Below are 27882 nucleotides of genomic sequence, written 5' to 3' on the forward strand. Positions count from 1 at the left end.
TATATATATATATACATGCATGTGTCTGTGCATGTGACTGCATGACAAAACACACACACAATTCTGAATTTGTGTGTGTGAATTTACAGCTGGGGACAGTGTTACCTGGTGAGGTGTTTTCCTCATTATTTTTCCGGAAAATGAGCAATCAGCCATATTGCACGGAGCCTGATTGTTTCCCTCTGTAAATCAATCCAGGAATTGCAATTAAAATGTTCTCTTATGTGGTATAATTGATGTCTACCTAATCCTTTATTTGCACACCTGCCGGTGAGTCTGAATTTTTAATGAATTTCTAATTAATGCTCTTTGTACACTTGATTTATGTGTTAGCAAATTATATTGCTGTTCTGTGTCCTGCTAGTAGGAAAGTGCCTACATAATGTCACACATTTGACATCTGAAGTTTGCCTGCTTTCACCAAAAAGGAAGAAGAATACTCTGTTGAGTAGTAATACATAATAAAGCGGTGAGACAAATTAAATGTTTCTGATTGTTCTTTAAAGTAGGCATTTTCCATAACGCTGAGCTGAGCCACATTCAGCATGTCGTATATTCCAAGTTTGATTGTGACAAACTTCCCCATCTTGCCTGTCTTTATTATGATTGTACCACTATATTTTGGGCCCTTAAATCACCTTATATTGAACATATGTTTGTCATATTTATTGAGCATTTACACAAGTAGGCATGATGTGCAACTCCACAGGTTTAATCTAATCCTCCAGCAGTGACTTGATCTTTGAGGCCTGCATTACACACACTGTGTATTGGAGAGAGATGGATGTCATACAGTTTTCCAAGCACTTTACAACACCACATTAAATCAGTGATGTAAGATAACCAGCTACATGTCTTTTGGGTTTTCAGGGTCTAGCATGTCACATGTGAGGTCTGGTGACATGTGACGTCAAGTGAAATTAAAGGTTAGAGACCGCTGCCCAGACTGATGTATGGCATATTACCCATTACTGAACTTGAACTTAAATAAAATAGATGACATAATCTAAGAGTCTTAAGCCGTGCCCCATCTGCTTAGGTTCTTGTAAGGAGAAAAAAAAAACATTTTATCTTGGAAATAATTATGTTCATTCTCTCTAATTAGTTGCCATTGTTTAACCATGTAAAAAACATAACTGTTTAAAGATTTAGTAAACATGACAGCAGTATTAAGCTTTCAACATGGCAGAATTAATTTAAAATAAGTGGCTCTTAAATTCTAAATATAATAAACTAAAGCTGAAACTATTAGTCAATTAACTGCTTTGTTGATCAGCAGAAAACTGATCAGCAACTATTTTGTCATTTTTCAAGCAAAAGTGACAAACATTCACTAGTTGCCACTCTTCCAGTGATGATACTCTGTTTTAATCAAACATATATTTGGGTTTTTAACTGTTTGTGAGACACAACAAGCAATTGGAAGACGTCAGCTTTTGCTCTGAGAAACTGCAATGCAGTTGCAAATGCCCATTTTCTCACATTTTCCGCTAGTTTCAGCCCTATAATAAACTAATTGTATAAATTGCTCAGCTTCTTGTGACCCAAAGACCAAATAAACTATTAATTACTAGCAGAATAATCATCTTATGGTTATTATGGTCTTATAAATAATGCTGCATACTTGAATTCACAATTATTTTTCAATTTCTTTGTCTATAACAGATTTGTAGAATATTATTGTATTTGGGGAGAAATCACAGGTTTTTGTGCTGCCTAATTATTTCATATTTCTTCTGTAACTGTATGTAACTATCACATGCATCATGTTATTTATAGCAAATACTGTATTCTCACCCAGTATTACTTTATACCTAATTTAACAAATATCCCCCCTGGGATCAATAAAGTATTTCTGATTCTGATTTAGACATCAAGTAGCCAATGTCAAACTAAAATGATTATTTAATTAATTCATACAAATAAACATCATATAATTAGCCACTGACATGAATTATCACTTGAAGGATCAGCTGAATATCTGACAGCTCCACCAGACTTGGTATATTGTCGGCTGTTGGTGTGTGTATCAGATAAACATTGTCACACAGCTCCATTAACAGAGTCTTCTGGGAAAAGTACTTTTTTAATACAGCTCTGCACCTCTGTTGTAGATGAGTTTGAATGAGCTCAAACTCAGTGAGCTTTTATTTTCTCTCTAATTTATTTGCTGTTGCATTTCATTTCCAGGCCAATTCACCCTCATAATCAGATGGCAATTAGTGAAGCATGAATCACAGAGAGCAGCTCAGCTTAACTCACTCCCTTTCACGACACCTGCACGTTCACAACAACACAGTTTGGAGAAGCATTCTTTTATTCCAAATAAATCTTATTTAGTTCATTTTAAACAGCATTTCTAATTCCATCCGAACTCTGTAAAATGTAATAAAACTTGTTTTGTTGCATCATGTTTTGAAGAACCTCAAATATATTTTCTCTCTCTTTTTATAGCATTCCAGTTTCTGGAGACATGATTACATATCAACACATGGGCCAAACTCCTCCAACAACTTTGGTCTTGGTACAAGAGAAAAAAACTCAATATGAACATTTAAGAATCTTTAATTCACACTAGTAATAAAATTGCATTACATTTCATAAAATAAATGTTCCAGTTTATATATACAGAGAAAACAGACTGTACATACCCTCCAATGAACCATTTCTAAAAGGAAAATAAAACAAACCGGAAACAAATTTCACAAAACATACAAGCAATACAGTGCTCAGCTAAGCAGGCACAACTGTACATCAAAATTTGTAACTGCTCAGTGTTGGGGTGTGGGAGGGGCAAAAAGTTGAACATTTACAATAGAGTCCTTAGGGACCGATAAAGGGGTCTTAAAAAGTATTGCAGGCAAGCAGACAGACGCTTGTCTTTTTCCAAGTGCAGCAGAACATCCATCTCGTGTGTAAAGTGTGGAGCCGATTGTTGCTGCCACGAGGTTCCAACTATTGAACCTGTGTCTCAAAGCTCCCATTCAGTTGGCCCTCCTCATAGTCCATTTGACACAAAATCATGTTGTTTTTTAGGAAAAACTTGTCCCCCACGCAAAACCTGTTGGCAGAGAAAAATAAACAAAGGCAAAACTGTTGTTAAAAACACAAAGACGTTTACCGTTGGCATTATGACAAAGCATGCAGTGCGTGTGTGTGTTGATGTTGCATTTAAGATCAGCAGGTAATGATGATTCTGTTTGATTGCACATGTTTTTTGGTTGAAGATGTTTTAGCCAACGTGCGCTGACACTGTGGCTCATCAGATTCAAAGCCTGTTTTCATGGTCATCATAAATGTGTGGCTTCAAATAAAAGTAGATTAAAACCCTATCATTTCAAAGCAAGCAAACATGAGCACTGGCAGCCAATGAAAGGCAGGTCAACTCTCCCTGGCCTGGCAAAAAGGCACTGGCACCACAAGAGTTTCCAAGGAAACTCTGCCACATGGGTTAGCTTTTAACACACCAGTTTGGTTCCAGTGCTCGAGAATGTTTTCCCTCTAAAGTCTCAGAGTCAATTGAAGAGGGAAAATAACACATAACAGCCTGCCCTACTGATGTTCTTCTCTATGCTGCTGTTTGTTTGTGTGACACAGTGGAGACATCTCCATAATGTGACTGAAGGGGAGTGAAGATAAGAATATAGCCGAGCATAGCTTGGCTTTAGTAATGAGCCAGACTGGTTAAACAGCCATGGCAATAGTGTGCCAGATGAGTCCTGGCTTCATGTCTGCCAGCTGAGAAGAGAGACTGCAGTCATAATTCCCTTACAGCAGGTGTTCACTATGGTAACTGAATCTGGCCTGCAGAAGGTTAATGGGCTTGTGCTGTGTGGAGGAACAGGGTCACAGCACCCCTGACAAGCATGCAAAGGACGTTCTGCTCCCAGAGTGGTGCCATTACTGACAGTATATTAATGGGAAAAAGCAATATTTGGGTATGTCATATTCTGTGTGGCTCATACCATAGGCTTTGTGTTCACTCCAATTTTATAATAGTTCCTATCATTAAGGAGACACCATTTCACACCTGTGTAGGTCCTTGCTCCTTTATGCAGCAATACACCCATGCAGGGCTTTATTTCTGTAGCTCCTATACCTCCTCACACACATAAGAACAAGGGCTAATTTTACTTCCCTGCGGCTTAAAAGATTTACAGAGCTAGCCACAAACAAGGACAAACTGCTGGCAACGTGTCATGATAGCAAATAATTAGCAGAGCATTACAAATGCAATACAGCAACCTTTATTCTTACAACACAGGAAGACAGTCCACAACTTGCAGACTTGTTCAGTGGTGTGTAATAAAATAATAAGGCAGAAAAACTCTACTGTACCTCAACAGCTTCTAATATTTAAGCTATTGGCCATTTTAACACTCCCCTTGTGTTTTTTTAAAAGGCAATGTTGTTGTGCAGTTATGATCCCCATTCTTACCTCTGGTTACAAAGCTGACAGGCAAAACAGTCCAAATGGTAAACATTATCTCTGGCTCTCATCACCATTTCAAAGGCTGGGATCAGTTTACTGCAGGCTGCACAGTTCCCCGTTGTACCAAAGAGCCTGAAAGACAGAGAGCACAGACAGAGATTAACCCACCTTCCCTTTACCTTGATGCAATAAAAGAGCAAACAAAAAACCCACTGACAGCAAGAACAATAGCAGAAAAATGCTGCAATGGAAGGGAAAAGAGGGTAAAATTGAAATACGTTGAATGTAATTTTTTTTTAGGCACCCACTTGGTATTTTTGTTAATGAGAGTCACAAACAGACATCTTAATTCTGGGCTAATGATCTAATTAAAATGATCACATGGTTTTAATCTCCTTCTTCAAAGAATTTCCCCCTTGCGCATTACAAAAGCAATGAAAACAGATCTGAGGCAAAGCATTTGAATTGTTGAAAGTTTTCTACTTTCATAACTAAAATACCTAATGAGTCTATCTCCAACCAAAGCCAGCTGGATTTTTACACAGGAGGATACGTTCTGTAATGTAGCTGAAAATTCAAAAGATTTCTGTTACGAGGATTCAGGCTCAATCCCTTCTTGCTCTCTCTCTCTCTCTCTCTCTCTCTCCGTCTCCTGCTTTCATTTCGGAGAGGAGCCTGAGACAATGATGGGAGATGTAACCTTGAAGAGTTAACTAAATGTTTCACGGTGAACAGACTCATTGCTCAAACCTTGCCACTGCTTGTTTAGGCTTATTAGATAGGAGCCAAATGATAAAGGTCACAAACAGAGCAAAGAGGCACTGGTGTAGATTTCTTTTCTGTTCAGAGCAAAGGAACCTCAAATGCCTTTTCCCAGTCAGATTTACATTTTCATTTTCCAAGCGCCTGCCCCTATGTTTAATTTGGAGATTCTGGAGCGCAGATAGATTTATATATTCTGCAGGAGGAGAAGGGCCGTTTCACAGCTTTGCAAGAGGGGATAAGGCAACAGCAGATTGCCAATCCAACAGTATGTTAAACACTTTTCCCCAAACTTGTAGGGCTCAGACAGAGGAGTCACAGTGTTGATATTCTGCCTTGTTTATGCTAGTCCCATTCAGTTGCTTTCACCTTGTTAAAGAAAACGTCTATCCAGCAGGCCTGCTTCTAATAAGGGGCCACTGCCCCACAGGAGCAGGAGAGACAGAAACAGAGTGAGAATGGTTGTTATGTTCCATGAGAGGGATTCACACAGTGTTAAACAGAGACATTGTTACAACTAGTTACTGTTTCAGTAAACACTGCAAGTTCTGACACAGTAGAAATCTGCCACCCACCGGGCATACTGCAACACAAATAGGCCTTTTTTCCCCAGAGAGACCTTTTTAAAAAAGTAAACATCCAAGCACCTTTTCCAAACATCTATAAAATTTTCATACATTCAGTATTGATCCAAAAATTGACCAAACATCTGTGGTCCAGAAATTGGCCTTTCCATTATAGTATACAGGTTTCCAGCAAACACATAGCGGCAACCATGATTGGTTTTCTAACATGGTATAATTAAGTTTAATTATTCATCAAAAAGTTGCCCCCCCCCACTGGATATAACACACTGTCTCACACCACTTCTGTATCATCATCATCACAGTGAAGTTACTGGCAGACTGGTCTGCTCCAGGTTTCACCACACCTGAGCTCTACACCGGACTGAAGGGTCACACAGTGTCTTTTTCTCTCCCTCAGGGAACCAAGGCTATAAAGGAGCCCAGAGAGCCTCGGTCACTTACAGAGTCTGACATGCACACACCTTTAACAGCTCCTAGGATTATTCTAACCCATCTCCATTACACCCCGCTGGGCTGTGGACATGGTGCTCACTTGATACATACAGGTTGTGAAAACGCTTGGCGGGGGAGCCCGGCTTGCTGCCGACACTAAGTTCTACTTTCAGTCAAAGCAGCGTGTGACACCTGTGGCTAGCACCTTCCATCTATATTCTCGACAAATGTACTTTTCTCTCTCTGTAGTTTTACAATACGAGCAGGATTATGAGTGATTAAGAGTATGAGTCTGTGTTTAATTTGGCACATATCTGATCCACCAGCCAGTGTTTATTTTAATTTTTGAAATGATTCACCTCATTCCCACGGTCTTCTGCAGGTAACCAGAGGAGGCTGGCAAGTTGAGGCGACAAAATGTTAAATTTGTATGGAAAGATACAGATTATCTTCGTGGATTATTGATGTCGAATTGAGAAAAATTGTTGGTAATACTTTTGATTGGATAGCCAAAAAGGAGAAAAAAGTATTGTGCTAATAGCACATAAAAATGAGCTACAGTACCGTGGCTTGTTCTCTTAACTGACAATGGTCCTTCTAAATCACCCTGACAATCTTCAAATCATGAAGAGATCCACTTCCTTCATGCTAACCAAATTTCCTTATCTACTTTGTGACTTTCTATCACAGACAGCTATTTGGCTCAGAAAAAAAGATGTCTTCCATCTTCACCATAACATGAAGATTTGGAGGGTGAGAAAGTGCACTGGATATGGCTGTGTCCCATTCACACAGTTCTTCAGCCAACAATTGATGTGTCTGGGTTATAACGTGGCATCAGCATGCGGCTTAATTGGGCTCCTCGTGCTAAGAGGAGATTACAGCATGAGAGAACTGTTCAAACACATTACACTCTTCTCTTCCTGCTCCTCTGAAGCTAAAAGCAACCGGAGTTGAACCACCACAGCAGCAGTCTCATGAGTAACAGCTGAAGTGGAGCTGTGCATAGCAAGCAATGAGTGTTGAATGGTAAATGTAAAGGTGAAGGGAATTAATGTTGATGACAAAATGCAGTAAAATAGAAAAGTAAAATAGATTGGGCACAATAAGGTAAATTCAAGCTTTTTAAAGTAAACTAGCCAATTAAGACTGTAATTAAGGATTCTATAAGAAACCATAACAGTACGTTATGTAGCTATATACATACATATATATATACACACTAGAACACTATGTTAACACAGTTGGTTCAGTCTTTTTTTTAAATTTAAACTTGATATGCCCTCACATCACTGAAACAGTGCCTTCAAAGAACATACGTTGTGGATTACCTTTGAAAAATATTAATTCATGTCATTTACAATAGACTGAGGCTATTTTCTGCAGAATTCCCACGTATTGTTCTGACACATGTCCTGTATTGTAGGAGTGCAGTGGCTCATGCACTTCAATTTCCCCGGTCATTTGGATTAAATAAATCAATATTCTCAAAAGGAAAGTGGAAAAAAAAAATTTAACATCAACACAGGTTTTCAGCATTTCTATTTAAATAGAATGTGAATGGTAAGTTTCTGGAAAAAATGTGAGAGTATTGTTTGGAGCTGCTCATATTACATTTTGTCAATCAGTCTTCAGCATTGTAACGGGGGTTTAAAGCACAAAGTCCTTTCCAAAATATATGCTTCTGTGGTTTATTTAAATAGATTAGAGGGTTAGAAGTGCTGATCTGATTGCTCACTACAACCTGTGAGACATTCTGGCATGGATTTCTGAACGGGATAATGCTGTATACAGTGAAAGCAGGCTGGCTATTTATTGGATTGGAGTGTGATGATGACATTTAAATGCTCCTAAAAACACACAGTGTTCAGCCCCCTTTTATAGTATGTAATAGTTAGTAGGGCTGCAACTACAGTAGTAGCTATAGTGATGTAGTTTCACAGAGCCGAAGGTGAGAACTTCTGATATCTTTTATTTATCCAACAAAATGGCCATCAAATGCAGTGCTCCTCTAAATGCTGACATACTATGATTTTAGTATTTTTATTCAAAATGTATGAATATACTGTCCTCCAATGTTTAATTATGCTATACTAAACACTTAACCCCTCTGTCTTAGATTAAAGGCTTTAGTAATGGGATCAATAGTCATCATTATTTTATCCTAGATTGAATTATATGCATATTGTTTTGTTTTGTAAACAATTAGTAGTTACATTTTATTTTTTAGTTCAAATTCTTTCCAACAAAGTATAAGTCATTAATTACATGTATTTATATGACAACACTGCTTCCTACAGTCTTCAACACAGGAGAACTGGCACATTGTGTACTCCTTAAAAAGAGCTCTTATTTAGTAGCTTAAATTTTAACTTTGTGTGCTGATGTGGGTTGTTGGGAGCAGAGTTGGATGGCAGGAATATAAAGAAGCCCCGCTCTCCTTCCTCTGTTATTGAGTTATTACAATGAGTCTTTAGAGAAAAGAGGGCCTTCTTTAGTTCTTTCAACTCGCTGCTTTGCTAACTTCAAACCCTTAAAGCTCCTACAGTGCATCATCTGCCTCTCTGTATTGCTTCCCTCAGATTGGGCTGTGGCTCTTGAAGTGTTCTACCTGTTCTCTGAGCTCTTTGAGACTTCCCAGCCTGCACGGGGTTTGTCAGATTTCATAAAAGGGAAAGCTGTTAATGCATGCATCGCATGTTCTGACCCTCCCCAACAGTTGTGTCTTTTTGAAAGTTTAAACTGCTCTGTTCAGATCTATCTTGCCCAGAGAGGAAGAGCAACTGTTACGGGAGGAGAGCAATTGTTTTACTTAGTAAAGAAGCAAGGAGAGGACAGATTTGAAAAACAGTCACATCCGGATGGAGCTATCATATTCCCCCTGCTGTTTCACCGGTTTGTGGATAACTTATAATGTTCATTATCTTGAAAACGTTTTCCTCTTACAGTTAATTATACCCCATTTTGATAAGTGGATGACTATTATGTCCTCTCTAATATATGAAATAGAAGATTAAATGATTTCAGGCTTCAAGTCCTGATGATCACACCATGACTAGATTGTCAACCCTCTGGTGAAGTCGTACGATCCTGGGCGCCTAATTAATCTATTATTCTCATTCATAATGAAAGAGTGTGGCCAAGTTGCTAAAAAAAACACTCTCTTGATACAGGGAAGTGAATGTCAGGGACGTTAAAAACTGAACGTTTTTGTTCGTGCAATGGTTTGGAGGGCAGGGGAGGACGCTGTTTGACGTATGTGTGCATTTTAGTATTTGTGTGTGTTGAAGTGTAAGATTCAGGAAAGCGTGAGTGCATTCAATAAGTTGCTAATGCAACTGAAGGACAATCACAGATGGAGCTCCTATAATAATTAATGTGAGGATGGCAGGATTCCAAACCCTGGGAAATAACCAAAGTGTGTTTGATCCACCCGCTTGTCTTTAATGAAGTGCAGGAGGCTAATTCAGTGCACAGATTTAACTTCATTACCGCAGGTGAGGGGGAGCCTTCGTCTTACTACACAGAAAAAAAGGAATGAAAAGGAAACCGGTGCCGGATGGAAACTGCATCACCTACTTTCAAATACTCTGGTCTTTCAAACTGCCTCCTGTCTATACGCAAGGCAAGGTTTTTAATTTGTTCCATAATAGAATTCATCTCAAGCATCTCTGGCCATTAAGTGTTCTGCATTTGTCGCAGGCTGAAGAGCAGGAGAGTGGGATGGATTTCATTAGGCAATCCGGGGCTACAGAGGAGCACAGAAAGCTCTCTCCTCCTCCCCTTTCCTTTTTATTCTTATTTTAGTATTCCTAACTCTTGATTTCATGTGTCATTCTCAGTTTTTCATCCCTTTCACTGACCTCTATATCTTACTGGTCTAATGTGTGAGAAAGCTTTTCCTTCTCCCTCCACAGTGCCAGTTAGGCACTTATGGCTTGGGGGTTGGGGTTGCTGTCCTTCCGGCAGATGTATTTTACCAAGTGAAGCTCTGAGCTTCATCATTTTTGCCTTCTCTTGGTCATTTGCCCATTTATTATTACCTCATCTGCACCATCTGCCCCTTCTAAGGGCAACATCAGGTCTTAGTGGACCTCTCACTGCATCTTAAAAGCATTAACTGTGGGTGGGAACTGATGGATGGTAATGGCCTATCTCAACGTAACGTCCCTAAGCGCCTCTCAAGTGGGCTGCGGGCTTCTTCCAGGTCAGAGGAAGAGCTGAGCTATAAGTGAGATGTCATGGAGATCCATGAGTGAGGTAGGGAGACAACCAAGTTGATTAAGATTCTCTTTGCTTTGGATTTTAGAAGTGATACAAAATGATGACTGCTGTTACATTTCTTTTCTTTTAAATTAGAATAATGAACTGATACAAAGCTAGCGGGCAGCGATAACCTGCTGGTATAAGTGAGGGAGTGAGGGGACAAGTAGGCAGAAGGGAAATGGAAAAAGGGAAAGAGGGAGGACAGTACAGGACAGGGAGTTTGTAGGTGGGGGCGGGGGGGGCTAAGGCACTGGCATCCCTAAGTCGGCCCCAGGGGGATTCCCTCTCAGATAAATGGTAGGATCTCATTGGGAATGTGACTTAACGCCCTGGAAATGGTCATGTTTAATTTAACAAGCAGATGGCAGGGGTATCTGAAGGGGGGGGGTGGTGGTATACAGAGCCAAAGACACTGATGAAGCAACAAGCCTGCCTGGAGGTTTCTTACAGCCTACAGCTCTGGTGCAACTGAGAACCAGTCTACGCCCGGCAGAAGTCTTCTCTGTTCGTGTAAACACAGAGAAAAAGATTGAAATATGAGAATGAACGCTGCAAAAACAAACATGCTGTGGTTTAAGCTCAACTACACGTTGATGGTATAAATATCCCTATAAAGTCAAACAAGTCTACTAAAACAAATGACATCTAACTCTGTAGCAACACACTGCTGCAGTCAACATGCAGAGACCTTTAATAAGTAATTATGGTGGCAGTGAGTTTTTAATTTCTAGTACAGTTGTTATTAAATGTTAATTATACTGAATTTCATGCCAGTTTTTGTAGGTTAGGCAAATTGATCCCCCTGAAACAGTAGCTCGCAATGTCTTCAAAAAAAGAGTATTTTTTAAGGTTGTCTCTCACTGTGACAATCACGTCAAAAGGATATCCATTGATATTATAAAACTTGCATTTAAAGTAAAACTTTGTAGAAAACAATCACTAGCACCAGTTAAAAACAGGTTACGGTTGAAGATATTTAAAGATGTTAAATAAGCTGTGAAAACAACCTATCGTAACCCACTGCTTACTTTATATCCTACTAGTTTAAGTTATACAGTAATTAGAATTTTTAAGAGCTAAAAATAACTACGCACTGCTCCCAAAATGTTCTTATTTATTTTTTCTGCCTGTGCAATATGTTTGTGTTATGCCATAAAACAATACGACAGCAAACTCTCAACATATTAGGTTTTGGCGTGATGAAGTTTTAAAACTGAGGAATCTGCATGATTTAGACTTAGACTTTAGACTGATTTTAGCCGTAGGTTCTTTGAATGGGAGCCGCAGGAAACACACACTGAGACACCAAAGCAAACTGTCCTAGGAGGTAAAAAAAAAAGCCTTTGTGATCCTTTCATGTCCCACAGCTCTTGGAATGGCATGGCTTTTGTGTTTGTTGTGAGTGGAGAGAGGTGATTGTGTGTCTTTCTTGCCTCAGGTAGTCTCTGCGACAGAGGATGAGGTTGGCTTTCGTATAGAGGGTGGAGCCCACCTCCCCCAGGCGGCAGTCACAGCAGGCACATTTGAGACAGTCCTCATGCCAGTATTTGTCCAGGGCCTTGAGCAGGTAGCGGTCTTTAATCTTGCGATTGCAGCCAGCACACCCCTTCTGTTTCCCTTTGGGCTGGACGGAGAGCATCGGCACACCTGTAGTGATAAGGAGACAAACAGCCATGCGTGATTTACGGCCCAGGAACACGAGTGACTTTTCATGTTCTCTTTTTGATAAGCCGGCTGCTTCTCGAGGCGTCTAAGCCTGGCCTCGCGCACGGCCACAGCACACTGCCTACCTGCTTCATATGCATTAAAGAAAACATTCTTCCATGTAGATAGGCACACAGGTCACATTGGACTACAAAGCCCTGACTTACTTGTTCCACTAAGAACATGCTGTAATACAAAAGTTACATGATCACTTGCAGCAGGTTTCAGAGGAAGGGGCATGTCTTGTGTTTTCCTGAGGAGAAAAGACATAATGTTTATTTTGCTTACTGTGTATTTACAGCAAGCTGTGTAGTACGTTAGTTACCTACCATTTCATCAAAGTCCATTTCACTCAACTGTCCACAGCTGTAAAAGCTCCTCATGGGCTTTGTTTGGTATAGATTAACATTAACCTTTTAAAAAGCCTCTGACCACAAAAACGTTGCTACCAGACCCCAGTGAGATATGTTATGGCCTAAGTGCCTTTTAGCATACACTCACTCTGTGTTTTATACGTACACACACAGAGACACACACAGACACAGACTCTCACACACACATTTGTGCACACCGACCACAAACACACACACAGTGTTCCCTACTCAGAGCATTACAGCCTTTCCTCTTTTTACACTTATCTGTACTCATGTGTCTGCAACGAGCGAGCCTAAGTTACCAAACTCGCAAATTGCCCTGCTGTCACGCAGGTCCCCTTTAAGCACGCCTTTTAGCCTCCTAAAGGACAAATAAAGTCCATTTAATAACTGCACTAAACACTAATAGTCTATGTGTGGTTGACATTTGTGTTTGGACTAAAAGCCCCCCTCAGGCCACTGGTGGTACAGAGGCAGGGGCGCACAGCTCCCCTCTGTAGCACTAACAGGTCTGCCACAGCTGAGAGCACAAGACAACAGCTCTTAAGACACTCTCTCACACACTGAGCTATTGATCCGTCTAAAAGAACACACAGTGGACGCCACTTGCCACTCTACTTTCAAAACACATTTCTCTCTCTCTCTTTCTCTCTCTCTTTAAAAAAAATAAAAAATAGACTGGACACTCTGCATCACAGGGGGTTAGGCCAGCATTTTGTATGTGTGGGTATCTATAAAGGACCATTCACGTTATACTGAGCTTTATATGAAATGTCACTGTTTCACTGTTGTACTTCAGTGATGTGCTCATACATTTTGTCCAGGGATAAAGGTTTGATTTTATTTATTTCTTTAGCAGGAATATTTGCACAATTGTGATACTGTAATGTTTAGTGTGAAAGGGGTCATTTTGTAGTTAGAGCTGCCATTTTACAGTAACTTCTGTGGTTGGCTCACTGATAAACACAACCTCAGCTGCTAACAAGGGACTGCTTCATTCTGCACTGTTTTTCTCTGCTCAGCCTGTCAAGTTCGCTCTCTTTCACAAAAACCTACCACTTTTCAAAGGACTTCTTTGGAATAGAAAAGCATATTTTCTCGTTTTCTGTCACATGTGCACACACACACACACACACACACATATCTGCGCACATACCTGCACACCTAAATGGACTCACAAATTACCTTATTGGATCCAGATTGGCTCTGCAATTTTTGGCCATCCACACATCAATAATGCTATGAATGTAATATAATTAGCATTTCCCCTTTTAAAAAAGAGGTGAAAGAAATAGGAGAGCTTGTTAGTCAAATTTATGGCTTTGGTTTATATGTCAGTAAGTGCTCCAGTAGTGTTGAGCCATCTTATTTCTTTATCAGAAGTGGAAAGGAGAGGCTTATTGGTTCAGTGCTGGCGATGGGAGCCATCAATTAGTGTTCTGCCTGCCCTCCAGCTCCTTCACCTCCCTACCTCACCAAAACAGGCCCCTTGAAGCTGGCACATTAGGATCACAAAACCTGCTATAAATACCAATGTTCAGTGTAAATGAAGCTAAAAAGCTTCAAATTCAAGCCACACTAGCTAAGGGTGGACTCTACTACCTGCATTTCATGGCTTGTTAGGGGAGCTCTCTGCAGGTATGCCAACAGTGCTCGCCTGACAGACTTCTACAGAACTAAAAACAGTCTTAATGAGGAGAGAGAGAAAAAAAGCCTGTGTGTGTGTGTGCGCCTGTGTACATGTGTATGTGTGTGTGCTTTAGAGTTTGTGCAAAGAAAAAAAGAGTTGCTGCAATTCCCTCGGGGATCACAAAAATCTTTAATTTGCCTTTTATGACACCTAATTAGTTATTCTACTCAAAATCTTTGCTTTAAATAAGAGAACTAATTATACAAAAAGGTCGTTCCTCCACCTCCAGAGAACTACTCCTAATTGGTTGAGACCACCACTCACCACACACTGCTTAAACATATCACATGTGTGTTTTACATCACGTTTGAAAAGGCTAAAGCTTAACCTATCCTGGAATTACTGGATGCTGCTCAGCCCCGCTATTGGATGCATACTTTGTTTAAAACCCTGCTCAGCATCAAAGCGACAACATCTGTGTGTCTGTGTGTGTAGTGCGACCCAGGTTCTGTGTTTGCATCTAGTCTGACATTCATGTCGTCGTGAATATGTCCTGGTACTTCAGGCCTGACTGTAAAAGAGATGTCTCAGTGGAGGAATGCCTTATGTCTGCCAGAAAACCAGTATGCACACTCAACTGGTGCCTCTTTCTTGAAGCCATTGCAGGGAACAAACATGGGTTTGATGTCTTCTACCAAAGCAGCCTCTGAAAAACAGCTTTAATAGTTGTGTAGCAAGCACTAGCTCAAACCTTCTAAACAAAGAACAGTGACAGAAAAAAATGAGTGTGTAAAGTAAATGTCTTTTCAATTCCCTTAATGCCATGAGACATTTTCTTGCACCTGTCACCACTCCCAGCACTATGTGAAACTGTGGAGTAGAACAGAAGCTCCCATGCTTGCCACCTCCCAGAAAGAAAAGCTGCATTATGAAAGGAAGCAGCAGACTAGGAGGCAGCCTCCACTTAATCCAATCCATTTAACAGATACAAGTGCCACTGACCTTCCAGTGTCATTTGATGTCACCAAAAGCATGCCTCTCCCCACATCACGATTCATTCTCCAACAAGGGATGCATTTTACCCCTCCAAGTGGAGAGACAGCACTTGCCCTGCCAAATATCCGTCCTGAGAAGGAATTTAATTTGCTATTAGTACTGCGTGTAAAGGCCTGTCATCTCTCCCTTCTTCCATCCATCTACTTTCTTTAAGATTGTATCTTTCAAGAATATGTACAGTTAGTTTTTCTCAGCCCAAGCAGTCTGTCAGAGCATGTATTTTCCATTATAGAGATAGCATCCGATTTCTATGTTACCCCATTTAGACTTCCGTCTTTACAGCTATCAAAAAATCACATCAGCCTGCTAACCTTTTTTGAAATATTTAAGGTTTTAAAGCCTGGAAATATGCTGTTTGGGGCACTCAAGGAAATGTTTGATATTAGAGAAATACAATTATCACATAGACGTGGAAAAACCCACATTTATTCAGAATGGACAAGAGTGTGTGAGAAGAAAGATGATTTGCCCCATACCCCTTTTTTTCCCAATTATTATCCCTAAAATTTTTGGTTGCCACTTTTAAAACAAGTAAGCAGGTGCTTAGTTATTGTTCTGCATGCCTCAATGTATACAGGTTTCCTGTCCATGAGCCATCAGCCAGGTTGTGTCATGTCATGTAGACTAAAAGAAGATTTTTTGCCTTGACATCCACTGCTGTGGGTACAAAACTAGGAAATAATAATTATCATGAAAATACATACTTGCTAAATTCTACACTGCCAGAGTTACTCTCTCTGTATTTCAGCTTTCTCTTCTGTTACATAGTTTTACAGGACGTAAGGCTGTAGCAAGCAATTATTTTCATTATTGATTAATCTTTAGATAATTTTCTGGATTAATGGATTCTCTTTTTCTATAAATGTCATAAAAAAGTGAAAAATTCCCATTATATTTCCCACAGATCTATTAAGCTACCTTGTTTTATTCGATCAACCATCCCAAACCTAAAGATATTCAGTTTACTGTCATATATGACAAATAAAAGTGTCAAATCATGATATGTGACAAGCTGGCTGTCTGATATTTTTGCTTGAAAAGTGATTAAATTAATTAATCGATTACCAAAATATGTTGCTTACTTTTCTGTCGATTGATTGATTGGCTAATGGTTGCAGCTCTAACCATCAGTTTCTGGAGTCTAAGAGGGCGTCTTCAAATTGCTCATTGTCAAATGACAAATAGTAGTAATTAATAAAGTAATTTTAATGTTGAATGACTAATCGATTAATGGACTCATCCTTTCAGTCATAGTCTCATGTGCACACAGCAAAATTGTAAGTAAACTGCCTCACAAATTCATGGTTTGCTTCACTACACAACTACACCCATGATCTCAGTGGAACAGCTGCTCTCACAGGCACTCAGCCTTAATGGCAGAAGGGACAGTTACATCTGATTCTGTTGTTTTTTTTTAAATGTCTTTTGATCAATTAAAAGCACTGACACCATGGTGTGATGCAGATTTTGCTGGTTCACGGGGAGGTACAGGATCTTGATTAGAATCACTCAGCCTTCCTGACACATGGGGAGGGAGGTAGGCTTTCAAGGAGGTGGAAGCTGGCCCTGGGTGGGCCTCCTCTCAGGGGCCCCTATAATTCCAACTCCCAGCTGCAGCAAATAAGAGAGTGTTAGCCACCAGCGTGGTGAATACAAAGACTGGGATGCTCAGGGAAATTAGATACTACACTACCAAATGATTGCGTTTAGCTGAAACAAGTGCATTTGTCATCATCACCATCACTTAATTCAAAGCACTCCTGCATAAGACATCAACCAGACGTTAATGGCCTACAATGAATCTATAAACTGCTGCGTGACTGAATGAATCATCTTGAATAAATTATATTATATTAACCATCCTATGGATAGTAAGAGATAAAGAAAATACAGAACAGTGGGAAAATCAAAAATACAATGTTGGAACTGTATTATTAAAACTCAGTCTGCGGGCTTTAGAAGCTACAGGGGCTGATTTAAACCCCACTCTTTTATTTTTCAGCCACCACTGTAAACGCCGTGGCCATGGCAATCCCAAATAAAATTTGTCCTCAGGCCAAGGTGTCTGCCTCTAAGGTTAATAGGGATCTCATGCAGATGTCTTGCCATTGTGTGCATGAATCAGCCCCTTTCATTCAGCTTCCGTCATCGCTGTAATTGAGCCCATAGACACGTTTCTCTATTGCCAAGACAAAATACAAGACATCTGGTAATAATATCAGCTGGAATACACATGCCAAATGAAAGCAGGCTGATGGGTGTATTCTGAATGATAAGCAAAATAAAGACCACTGATTCACTGTGTGATTCATGTTCCTATCCTTAGCTGAAGCATATGCAAGGAGTAAAAGAAAAGATATGCAAGAACACACCCTCTCATAGAAAGAAACACAGACACACTCATTCTCTCTCAAATAAGGTAGTTTTCTTACAAGGCCCAAGTTTTTTTTTATAGTTCGCTGTATAAGAGCCTTCTATGTTACTGTACGGCATGCTACATTTCCAGATGGTTGTGTATGAATGCTGGGGTCTGTGAGGTGATTTCTGGGACTGTATGCATGCTATGATTATGACATAATTAACACCCACAGTAAGTGGGAGAGAGAGCAGACAGGGCTGGTGCGGATGAGGAGGGGACTGTTCATTAACAAGATGCACTCTCTCAAACTTTGCAGCTTGCTGTGGCTAATAAGCCCCGGTGAAACGGAGCCCAGCCGTCCCTTGCATTGACCCTGGCACTGCCCAGGATAAGGGAGGGTTTTGTCTCCTGGAATAATTGCTCTTTTCACATGTTACAAGTGTCCTGACCCCCACGGTCGGCAGCCACTTTCCCTACCATAATTACTCCTGATCCGCTCCAAATGAGTCAGCCGCATTAGGGCTGCAATAACACTGGCCCAGCTTCAAGCGCGGCATGGGGAGTCTCAGCAGAGCAGCCTGGAACAGGGCTGCCTTTTCTCCCAGCCCACGGTCATTTCCATCACGTCAGAGGTGCATTTCTTACACTTGAAGTCAGCACGAAGGCCCTGGGCCCTTTTCTGAGGCTTACAGAAGGCATTGTTAGCTCCTGGTGCTCTCTCCTCACTGTGGTTTGGCAGCAGTCTCCATCCCAATTAACGGAAAACTTCATTAGGGTGTTTTTCCACACTTTTCAGCCCCTTATTATTTTTAATTTATTCACATGGGGTTAATTAAAAGAAATGTATCACAGAGATATGCAACAGCTTTCTAATTAAATTCATTGCTGCTTTTTTTTTAAAGACATGAAACTGGCAGAGTTTCCAAATTATTACAGAAGGCGACTTGTTCTAACACTTGGTTGCTCAGTAGTAGGGTGAGATTAGAGCTCTGCAAGGTAAGCTGTCAACAGCAGAAAGAGAGTGAGAGAGTGCGAGATAGGGCAAGAAAATGAGAGTGAGGGAATAAGATGAATGAGGGGGAGGAGAAAGGACAAAAACATTCATGGTTTTATCATGCAGGGTTACCCCAAATAAACCCACGAGAGCTCTTAAAGAGGGAGGACTGTCAGAGTGTTGACAGAGGAAAATTTAATATTGCATCCAGCCAATCAAATGTGGGTGTGATGTTGGGCATTGTCCGCTGCTGGTCTGAGGTGTTTACTTCTTAAAAACCTGCCATTTTACCATTTTTTCAGTAGTACAAGCTGTCGATAACCGAAATGGTGCATGTATCTTCATCTTCAAACCTCAAACACTTGATGCAAGATGAACCGACCAAAAAATATCCATCTATTCCCAAACTATATACTCTTAAACTTTTATGGATGAGGCAATCTTATCCACCACTTCATGATTCCTGTTTAAAAAAAAAAAGGAAAATCAAACCATTAGACCTGTCACAGCCACCTTCCGCCATCCGGAACAGAATAATGCACAAACACTTTTAGTCCACATTAAAAATGCATTTGGAGAGGAATAAATGTAGCCCTCTAAAGTTTGTGTCACTCATGAGGTCAGGAAGTGATGTACAAAATCCTCCCCACTCCCCAGCAATTACTGCACACTTATTATTTCAAAGGATATGCCAGGAGACAGGTGTGCCATTCAGGGTCCTCAGTGTGTTGAAAATGGGGGGGGAAGAAGGAACACCATACTGCGGTGCACTGTGTGAGGCTCTTTAATCTTGAATAATGCAAATTCCCCACAGGGGGCAGTTATTTGGCAGCATGGGCCTCTAATGTCATTCAACTCCCACACCTGATGGGGTAAGTAATGAGGGAGGTTGGTTGGGTGCAGTTAAGGAAGAGGTCTTCATGACGATTGGGTGTGATGTCATGTGGGATGATAACCTAAACTGTCTCATGTAGTACAGCTACTATCCTAAATCTCACAAGAGAGGAATATTAGAGATGACAATTGATGTTTCATTAAGAAAATGGCTTGCTTTTAATGAATTCATTTTAATACTTTTATATTACCTCATAATATAAAGACTGGGCCTTTTTTCCTCTGGGAGTAATTCTTGTTACTCGCTAAAATCAAATGACAGTTCAACTACAGACTGGTCATATAAAATGGAAGAGGTGCGATCATAGGGGTAAGACTTAGTTTCGGTTCATGTTGACTTCAGTGGGAATGTGTGTGTATGGTGGCTGTCATTTGCCTCCGAATTTGTAGTTGCAAACATCATAGTTAAGCACTGATTAAATCATGAACTTCAATATCCCAAACCTAATCTACTAGCTTTAAGAGGGAAAGAACTGGCCCCCTTAATCACAGACTTTAATTAGCTATTTAAGATTTGATTTACTGAAGGTCATCCAATAAGAGATTAGTTCCCAGCAAGTTGGCTGTTATTTAAGAGAAGGCACCCCAGGCTTTTTCTATTTACCAACAAGATAGCTGTAATATCTTAAGAAAGTGTGAAGCCTCCGTCCTCCCCCTTTTCTCTGGATTCTTGTACTAAAAAGCAGCTCTTATGAGGCTTTTAATTTTGTTGGGTTTGACCTAAATAAATGCATGACATTTTGTTTTTGCCAGAAAATAGCCAAGTAAAGGTCATTTTCAGTTGGATTAGAACTACATACTGTATGTTGATGTGCATGAAAAAAGAAGAACAGCAATTTAAAGGCCCTACAAAAAAACAGTTGTCCAGTAACATTAAAACAGCTCATGGTTTAACTGCTGTAAAGTGCACAAGTGTTATTACACTGAATGGCATTTTCATCCTCTGACTGGGAACGCTGGTAAGAGGGAAAAAAATGGATCAGAAATGAGAAATATGTATCTCTGTCTGAGATGCAACAAAGATCAGCAAGCGCTCACCTAAGGCCAAAGCTACCTTTTAACACTCGGTCAGCAGAAAAATGAATACTGCAATGACAATACAACAAAGTGATGTTTGAAAGACGCTTACAGTCAAACAAGACTGAAAGTCTCAAAGCCCCGCTAGCAGCCCCTAGAGGCTGTGCTGCTCCTAACACCCACAAGAACAAAGTGTCTTTAACTGACCAATCAACACTGCCATCCACAAAGCCACATACTCACACAGCCAGGGCCAAAAACAAATGAAAAATGCTCTGCGACAATGATCAGGGCAAATGGGAAATATGGCATCGGCCAGAATTCCTGCTGGCTCTGTGATTTATGCACTATAGAGAGAATACAGCAGGCCAGTTCATATTGCTGAATTACAATATTACAATAATACAGTATTGTATTTCTGCAGGTGTCCACTTCCCCATGTTTAGCATAGATTAGTACTAAACAAACCAATTAACACCTGTTTTACACAACTTACAAGCACATGGAGGTATGTGAAAATTGTCATCTGTTGCTCTCAGATGTGTTGTGACTTTGAAAAGTCACGTCGCTCCACATGTTTGCCTCTCATAGGGAATTTCCGTGAGAAGCTCGTGAAACACTAAAATTTTCATCTATCAAATTTTAACCTTGTCCACACCCCAAATCCTGCATAGTTCATGTGAGGGCTTCCTACTCCCCACAAGTACAAACACACACATACACACTAGAGCTATACCAATAAATCGCTGATTATCTTCTTGCAGATATATTGGTATTGGAATATGTATTTGGTTGTAGGCCAATAGGTAAAAAGACATTTCAGTACCAATATGCCAAAGTAGGTTTGATGTCATTTAGAAATGTCTGCATTACATATTTTGTCCACCAGAGAGCACAGACATGGTTATTTTGTAGCTGTAAAATGTCCCACTCAGTATGTATCTGTCACAATAAATAAATACAATTAAGGAATCTGTATCAAGATTGTTTGTTTATGTTATTTGTTGATGTAAAAAAAACACCTATCAGGTTATTATATCGTATTTTCTAAATTCCCAAAATATCAATATTGATGTCGGCTTTAAATATACACTGTCGGTTAAACATGCATGCGTATATACAGCTCTGCTTTTTATTTAAACAAATGTGCATCAAGAGACTATTTCATAGGGATTAAACAAGACCTGTTTAATGCTGAATGAATAATAGTAGAGCTTCTTGCTTTAACACACAAGAAAGTGCAATTATAATTTGAGATTCAGTTTACACATGAATAATGCACTATAGTGCATTATATATAATATATATATATATATACATATAATTATTTAAGTGTCTTCTGGGACTAAAATGTGTATGTGTGTGTGTGTGTAAAATATGTCATTTCGGCCATGCAATAAAGAAGCATGAGGGTTTTGTGTAGCATAGAATATGAAGAGAATATGACTAAATGTGTGAGACAGTTTCCTTATTTCATTAAATGCACATTATTAAACATTAAATTGTGTAATAATGTGCATTTAAATATGTAAAGCATGAAACTAACCCTGGCAGTGTTAAAGTTTTGATTTTCACTGAAACCTAACCATACAAAGTGCTTACATTGCCTTATAGAGTGTAACAGGTGATGTGTTATTTTATTGCTGCAGGTAGAATATTAAAGTTTTTCTTCAGGAACATTTTCTGAGCATCTTCACACTTCACAACTGCCAAAGAACCATAGTTGGTGACATTGTAGTTTTGACATCTGCTCATCTCAAGAACTTGAGGACTTGACTTTCCCATCTTTCCTGTCTTCTTTACTAAGCCTATGATGATAGGATAAAGAAGAAATGATTTTCCAGAGAGCAAAGAATAAGCTTTACAGAGTGCATCAGAATGCCAAACAAGTCAGAACAGAGAGCGCGCAATAGGTAAACAAGTGAATAAATAACTTTACGTGAAAAAAAATGATGAGATGTTGCAGGATGTGTGCACGTGTGTGTTTGTAGAGGCATTGATGTATGATTTTATTTTATTTTTTCGCACATTGACATATAGTCAACAGCAGCTTGAGAGAGTCAGCTTTGCAGTGACAAGTGGCAGTAAGATCTGCTTCCAACACACTCAGGCAGCTGAATAATTAACTATATATATGAATATATTTTTAAAAATGGTAAGTCATTGTCATTAACGCTGGACTACATGTTGTTGATAAATAAAGTAATATTTTTACACTGGCTCAACTATGGATGAGATTATTGGGGTTTATTTTGCGGGCGAGAATAGTTTTGCATGTGTCCACATTACTTCAGTGCATGTCTACATTCGTCTCAGAGCTTGCTTCTCCAAGGTGGTTTAAAGTAACCATTCATCTAAACTTGTCAGGACATCTGTGGATTTTGCAAAACGTTTCATTGTAACATTTGGACTGATGTGTATATGCCCTTGTGGCTTTCTTATTTAATATAATTTTCAATGTGGCACCTCTATCTCTGTAACCTTCACTATTGTCACACAACACCTCAGCAACATACCTGACATTCTTCTTGACATTGAAAAAAAACATTTAGAGTGAATAGAAACGAAAGGATAAGACACAACAGGGACTGTCCGCTCCCTGTGATGTATGTGGGTAGCCAGATCTTGTTGTGAGAATTCGTATAATAACATGGCTAGCATGTCTCTGGCAATAATAAAAGGGATGCTCTTACTACTCAAGAGTGCATAATTGAGTTTGTGTGCCACACTGATGAGTGCAGCCATTTACATCGAAAGGCAGGTGGGCGCGCTCACTGACACGTGTCTCTAAGTCTCAATTCAGCCCTCTTTGAATTCCACTAAAATTATAGAATATGATACAGATCTCGAGCACTCGTAGATGTGAAACAATCAGGACTGATAGGGATCTAGAGGTTTAGTGGTGACACAGGAAATAGTCTCCAGTGGGAATTCTGCATTTGTAAGATCAGAAACAGATTAGTCGGAATTAAACAGTCACAGCTGAAAATGGTATATATGTAATTTGTGTTCATTTTTTTAGCTTAGTTTAACTGAACTGAATAATGAGAGCAGCTTTAGTTATAATATGGATGATCAAAGCCCTGAGGATGCAAAACATGTTACTTGTCAATGCAGAGTTGATAATGTTATTATCAACTCTCTATCAGAATATCAGGGAAGATTCATACTGTAATATTTTGGTACTATTTTGTTATGTGCATGCAAATGAAAAGATTTTCCTGTGCACAGGTTACACTCGTAACAGCTCAAAACACACAAGCCTCCTTTGACAATCTATGGTTAGGACAAAATTGGAAAAGTACTGCAAAGGCGACGCAGGTGCCTGTAATAAAGCTTTTTTTTTTTTTTTAAACAGTACTGACTTATCAAACGAAGGCAATGTGTTTGTAATATTGTTCAGGGCCCAGAGCACAAAAACCAGACGTAATTTCAATATTTGAAATGGGCGAGTTTAATTTGAAGTAAGAGCAAACCAATAAGCTGAGAAAATAGCAAATACAGGGGAGCAAATTGCATTCCTTTGGAAAAGTGAAAAGACTTAAAGAACATATAAAAGTAATCTCCAACTGGAAATTAGAAATCAACCCTCAGAAACCAAATAACAGAAAAGAAATATTACTGTCCACTTTCTAAATCAATATAACATCGCTACAAGACAGTATTACCATGGTAACACCGGTAAAGAATGAAGCAATTCTTATTATTTCAAAATAAAAATCGGAGCCTGAAGCCCAAGTTTTATTACGGCAGCCGACAGATCACCAGTCTGCATTCATCTGAAGCATTGCTTTTCAATCACATGCTTTATGAATGTACAAATTTCACTGGACAGGATGATAACAGGGTCATAAATTAACAAGCAAAGGTAACCAGAAATGTATCAGTAGCTGGAAGATTTTTCTTCTGCTGAGGTCTGTGAAGAATATACTGTAGTTGTGTTAATGTTCAGCAGAAATATGCCTTCAGTGTGGACCCACTTTCTTCTCCTGCAGTTGGTACGAAAGAGAGAAAATGGCTGAGTTGCCTTTTTTTACTCTCAAATTAGACGCAAACTGTAACCTTCATATCACAGGGTGAAATAAAATGTTGACACAGAATTGGTACATGTGTTGCTGTTCATTACTAACTATGACCTGCATATTGGATCATTTCACAGAGCAGTGCCTGTGTTCCTTTTACAGTCCTCCTCCGTGCTCTCAGACTCAGTGCTGTACCAGATAGTGTATATTAGAAGTTAATGACTGCATCATGTGAGAGTATGGTGATTCGTTTACGATGTGCATGTACCTTGTGGATGCAGGACAGACAATAGGGGCAGCAGGCTACATACAACATGAAACTAACAGGAGAAATAATTCAGGGTTGATCCTTGTAAGTTTGGCAGAAATGTTATGTTACGTTTTTGACTCTTAATAGACTGAAGCAGTGGGAACTGATTTGTAACAGGCAGATTTTCTCAATGGAGCTAAGACAAAAGGGGGGCACTGAGAATCATTTCTGGTTATTGCATTTGTAGCACAAATTGTTGCAGACTTTTCAAAGAGAAGTCAGAGTTCAAAAAACAGTCTGCCAAACAAGCAGCAGCATTACTGAGTTGCCAACTGAGGTTGCAGGCTTTGAACATGAGAACAGACACACTGATGATCTGTTTTATAGGCTACATAAGGACTGAAATATGAACACTTTAGCAGCACGCACAAACACAAGACACACAGGCATAATAGTGAATCAATCAAGAGAAACAGACAGTAATCATAAACATACACCCATGTGGCCACCCAAAACGCCGACCCACACCTCCCTCTGCGCATAAACACACATCTATTTGTGCAGGCACTAAGTGGATACATTAGACAAGAAGGTTTGAATTGACAACCCTATAACTTGAGAGCCAATAAACGCTAAGAGGCACCACAATGAAAGAGACCAGATCCAAGCAGCACTGTTGACAACCTGGCCAAAATGCTGGAGCTGCTGGTCGGGACCAGCAAATAAAGGGTGAAGCTTTTAGGCAATGAGCAGCAGGTGATCTCAGCTTTTCTGCAAGTCCTAATGCTCCTAAAAGCCACTCTCCCTGGTTCTGTAATTGGGCATCAGTAGTTAATGTAGTATTGACTGCATTACATGCTCCTGTGCATCCTTTCCCACTAATGCCATTTGCATCACCTTGTACATTTACCATATTGCTTAGCCAATAACTGTTAAAAGCAATCTGAATCATGAATCATATAGGGAACTTTTAGCTAGACAGACATCCAAAGGAGACAATTTACAGTTGAGTTAATTTAGGTACATTTGCAGCACAACATGGATTCAGCCAGACAGACCAATTTATGTCTCTGCCGCAATCCTTTTATTGGTTTTTAGACGTGTAAGTGAAAGGATGCTCTGCTAAGAGATATGAAATATCCATTTTCAAACATAAATAATGGGTTACAAATGCATCCATTACTTTTGGAGGAGCAGGAAACCTGGAATAAACTCAAATGTGCAAAAGCTGTGTACTGTACTTTGAGAAATAACACACAAAAAAAATGTGTTTTAGGTTAGTGGAGGCTGTCATTGTGCACGTCAGCAGGTGGTCGATATTGTCAGCTAAATAACCCTCAACATACTCTTAAAGAAGTGTCAGAGGAAAGAAAAACATCAGAGAAAAACTTAATCTCTGACCACATAAAGCCTCCAATACTGCATACAGTCTCCATTTTAATATTATCATCATGTTGTGTAAATGTAATTAATTGCACATACACTGAGCACCATTTAGACCTTGAAAGTGATAAAAAGCACTGCACGTCTCAACATCAGTTCAATCCAAAATGGGACATCATTAGAGGCGAGTTTGATTTAAATTAAAATTAATTAGATTGCCTCACCCATTAACCTAAATACATTGAAATAGATAAGTAATGCAAGTAGGCCTATTTGGATGGAAAGTGAACGTTGCACGGCGCTATCCATAATTTGCAATCAAGTTAAAAGCACTCTGCTGTCATCTCCCATCCCGTGGTGATGTCAAAGGCTGCCTCGCTAACTTCACAGACGCAAAAAGCACTTAGAGGAAGGAAAGGAAAAAAAGAGGAGCCACATGCACTGCAGCGTCTGTGTGGAGTATCCTCAAAACTCTGGGTTACACATCCCAGAAAAAACAACACAAAAAGACAAATCTGGTTCTAAATAAACATGCAACTCTTCCACACTAAAACTGCTGTTTGTTTTTTTGGGCAGGCTATTCGTGTAAGTGCACCTCAACTTCACGGTACAGAGAGCACACAGCCACATAGTCAGGTTTTCTTCCGCGGAAAACACGGACCCTGTCGCGACTAAATGGGGTTTTTTGTTGTTGTTGGTAAAAGCCAATATGAAAGCGGAGAGCTGCGGGTGCGCAAGGGTCCGGGGGGGCGACCGGGAAACACTTAACGTGTAAAAATGCCAGTAGTTTTGCCCTGTTACTCCCCGGCTTGTAGCATCCTACGGCCGGAGATGTTACTCACCCTCTTCCTTGTCCAACACCATCGTCCTGAGGAACGAGGAGTCCTTCCCCGGGCGATCCGTCCTCGGCTCCAGCAGGATGTACCGCTCGGTCTGCTCACAGCTTTCTCCTGGAAATGGCTTTGAAACGCGCGGTTGACTAGACTACGCCTCGATAAATCAAAACCCTGGAAAGATGAATTGCCGTCTGCACGTTTTTTTTCTCTCGCTTCCTCTCTTTCCCTTCTCCCTCCTATCAATAATAATTCATACACGGAATACGGTGATATACGCGGCGAGATCCCCCTATCCGGACTGAACTGTAACGCAAATAAATAGCGATCAAACAGCGTCGGTTGCTCTTGATAAATTCCATGCGAATGAAAAAAAAACCAGGCAAAACAATGAAAAGCGATATAAATCTAGTGTCGCCTATCTGTAACTGCGCTCACACACACGCACACACACACGCGGACGGATCAGACGCTCAGACTGAACGGCTGAGCTCTTCCTCGCTGTTAATAATCTCTCTTTCTCGTTCTCATTTGCTCCGAAGCGGCAACTATATTCAAACAAATCCAATTGCAAAATCTGACAACTGCTAAAAGCAAACTCACGCCGCCTCTCTCCCAGTTTATGTGCCGCGCTCGCCTCTGCTGCTACTGAATAAATGCGCGCAGTTTCCAGAGACCCCTCGGATTCCCCTGTTAATTAAATCAATTCATTATGCTCAGATCTGATTAGCAGCCCTTCCCCCCTCTTTGAATCAATTATTCAATACACAAACATAATTGCTTGTGCCAGAGGTGTCTAAGTATTAGCTTATTTAACTCCAAGGACACTAATTACCCCTAGGGCAAGGGAACTTTTCTCATTAATTCTGACAAAACACAAAAGCACA

General features: G+C 40.0%; 1 protein-coding gene across 1 annotated transcript; it reads right to left on the minus strand.

Moving 5' to 3' along the window:
• Positions 1 to 2368: 2368 nt before the first annotated feature.
• lmo1 (LIM domain only 1) lies at positions 2369 to 27882 on the minus strand. Its single transcript, XM_035652051.1, has 4 exons — positions 27005 to 27882; positions 11913 to 12126; positions 4439 to 4564; positions 2369 to 3061 (listed from the first exon to the last, which is right to left on the minus strand). Exons 1-4 carry the CDS (start codon positions 27024 to 27026, stop codon positions 2956 to 2958), a joined length of 468 nt encoding a protein of 155 aa, XP_035507944.1. The 5' UTR covers positions 27027 to 27882; the 3' UTR covers positions 2369 to 2955.

Source organism: Morone saxatilis, unplaced genomic scaffold (genome assembly GCF_004916995.1).
Source record: "Morone saxatilis isolate NCDOM2014 unplaced genomic scaffold, NCSU_SB_2.0 Contig11, whole genome shotgun sequence".
Taxonomy (NCBI): domain Eukaryota; kingdom Metazoa; phylum Chordata; class Actinopteri; family Moronidae; genus Morone; species Morone saxatilis.

Bases quoted from the DNA above. Each gene is read 5' to 3' on its own strand.
- lmo1 (XM_035652051.1), bottom strand. From the start codon at position 27,026: ATGGTGTTGGACAAGGAAGAGG. The intron at 12,127-27,004 runs GTGAGTAACATC...TTATCACTACAG, and splicing joins GGTGTTGGACAAGGAAGAGG to GTGTGCCGATGCTCTCCGTC. The intron at 3,062-4,438 runs GTAAGAATGGGG...CTCTGCCAACAG, and splicing joins TGTCAGCTTTGTAACCAGAG to GTTTTGCGTGGGGGACAAGT.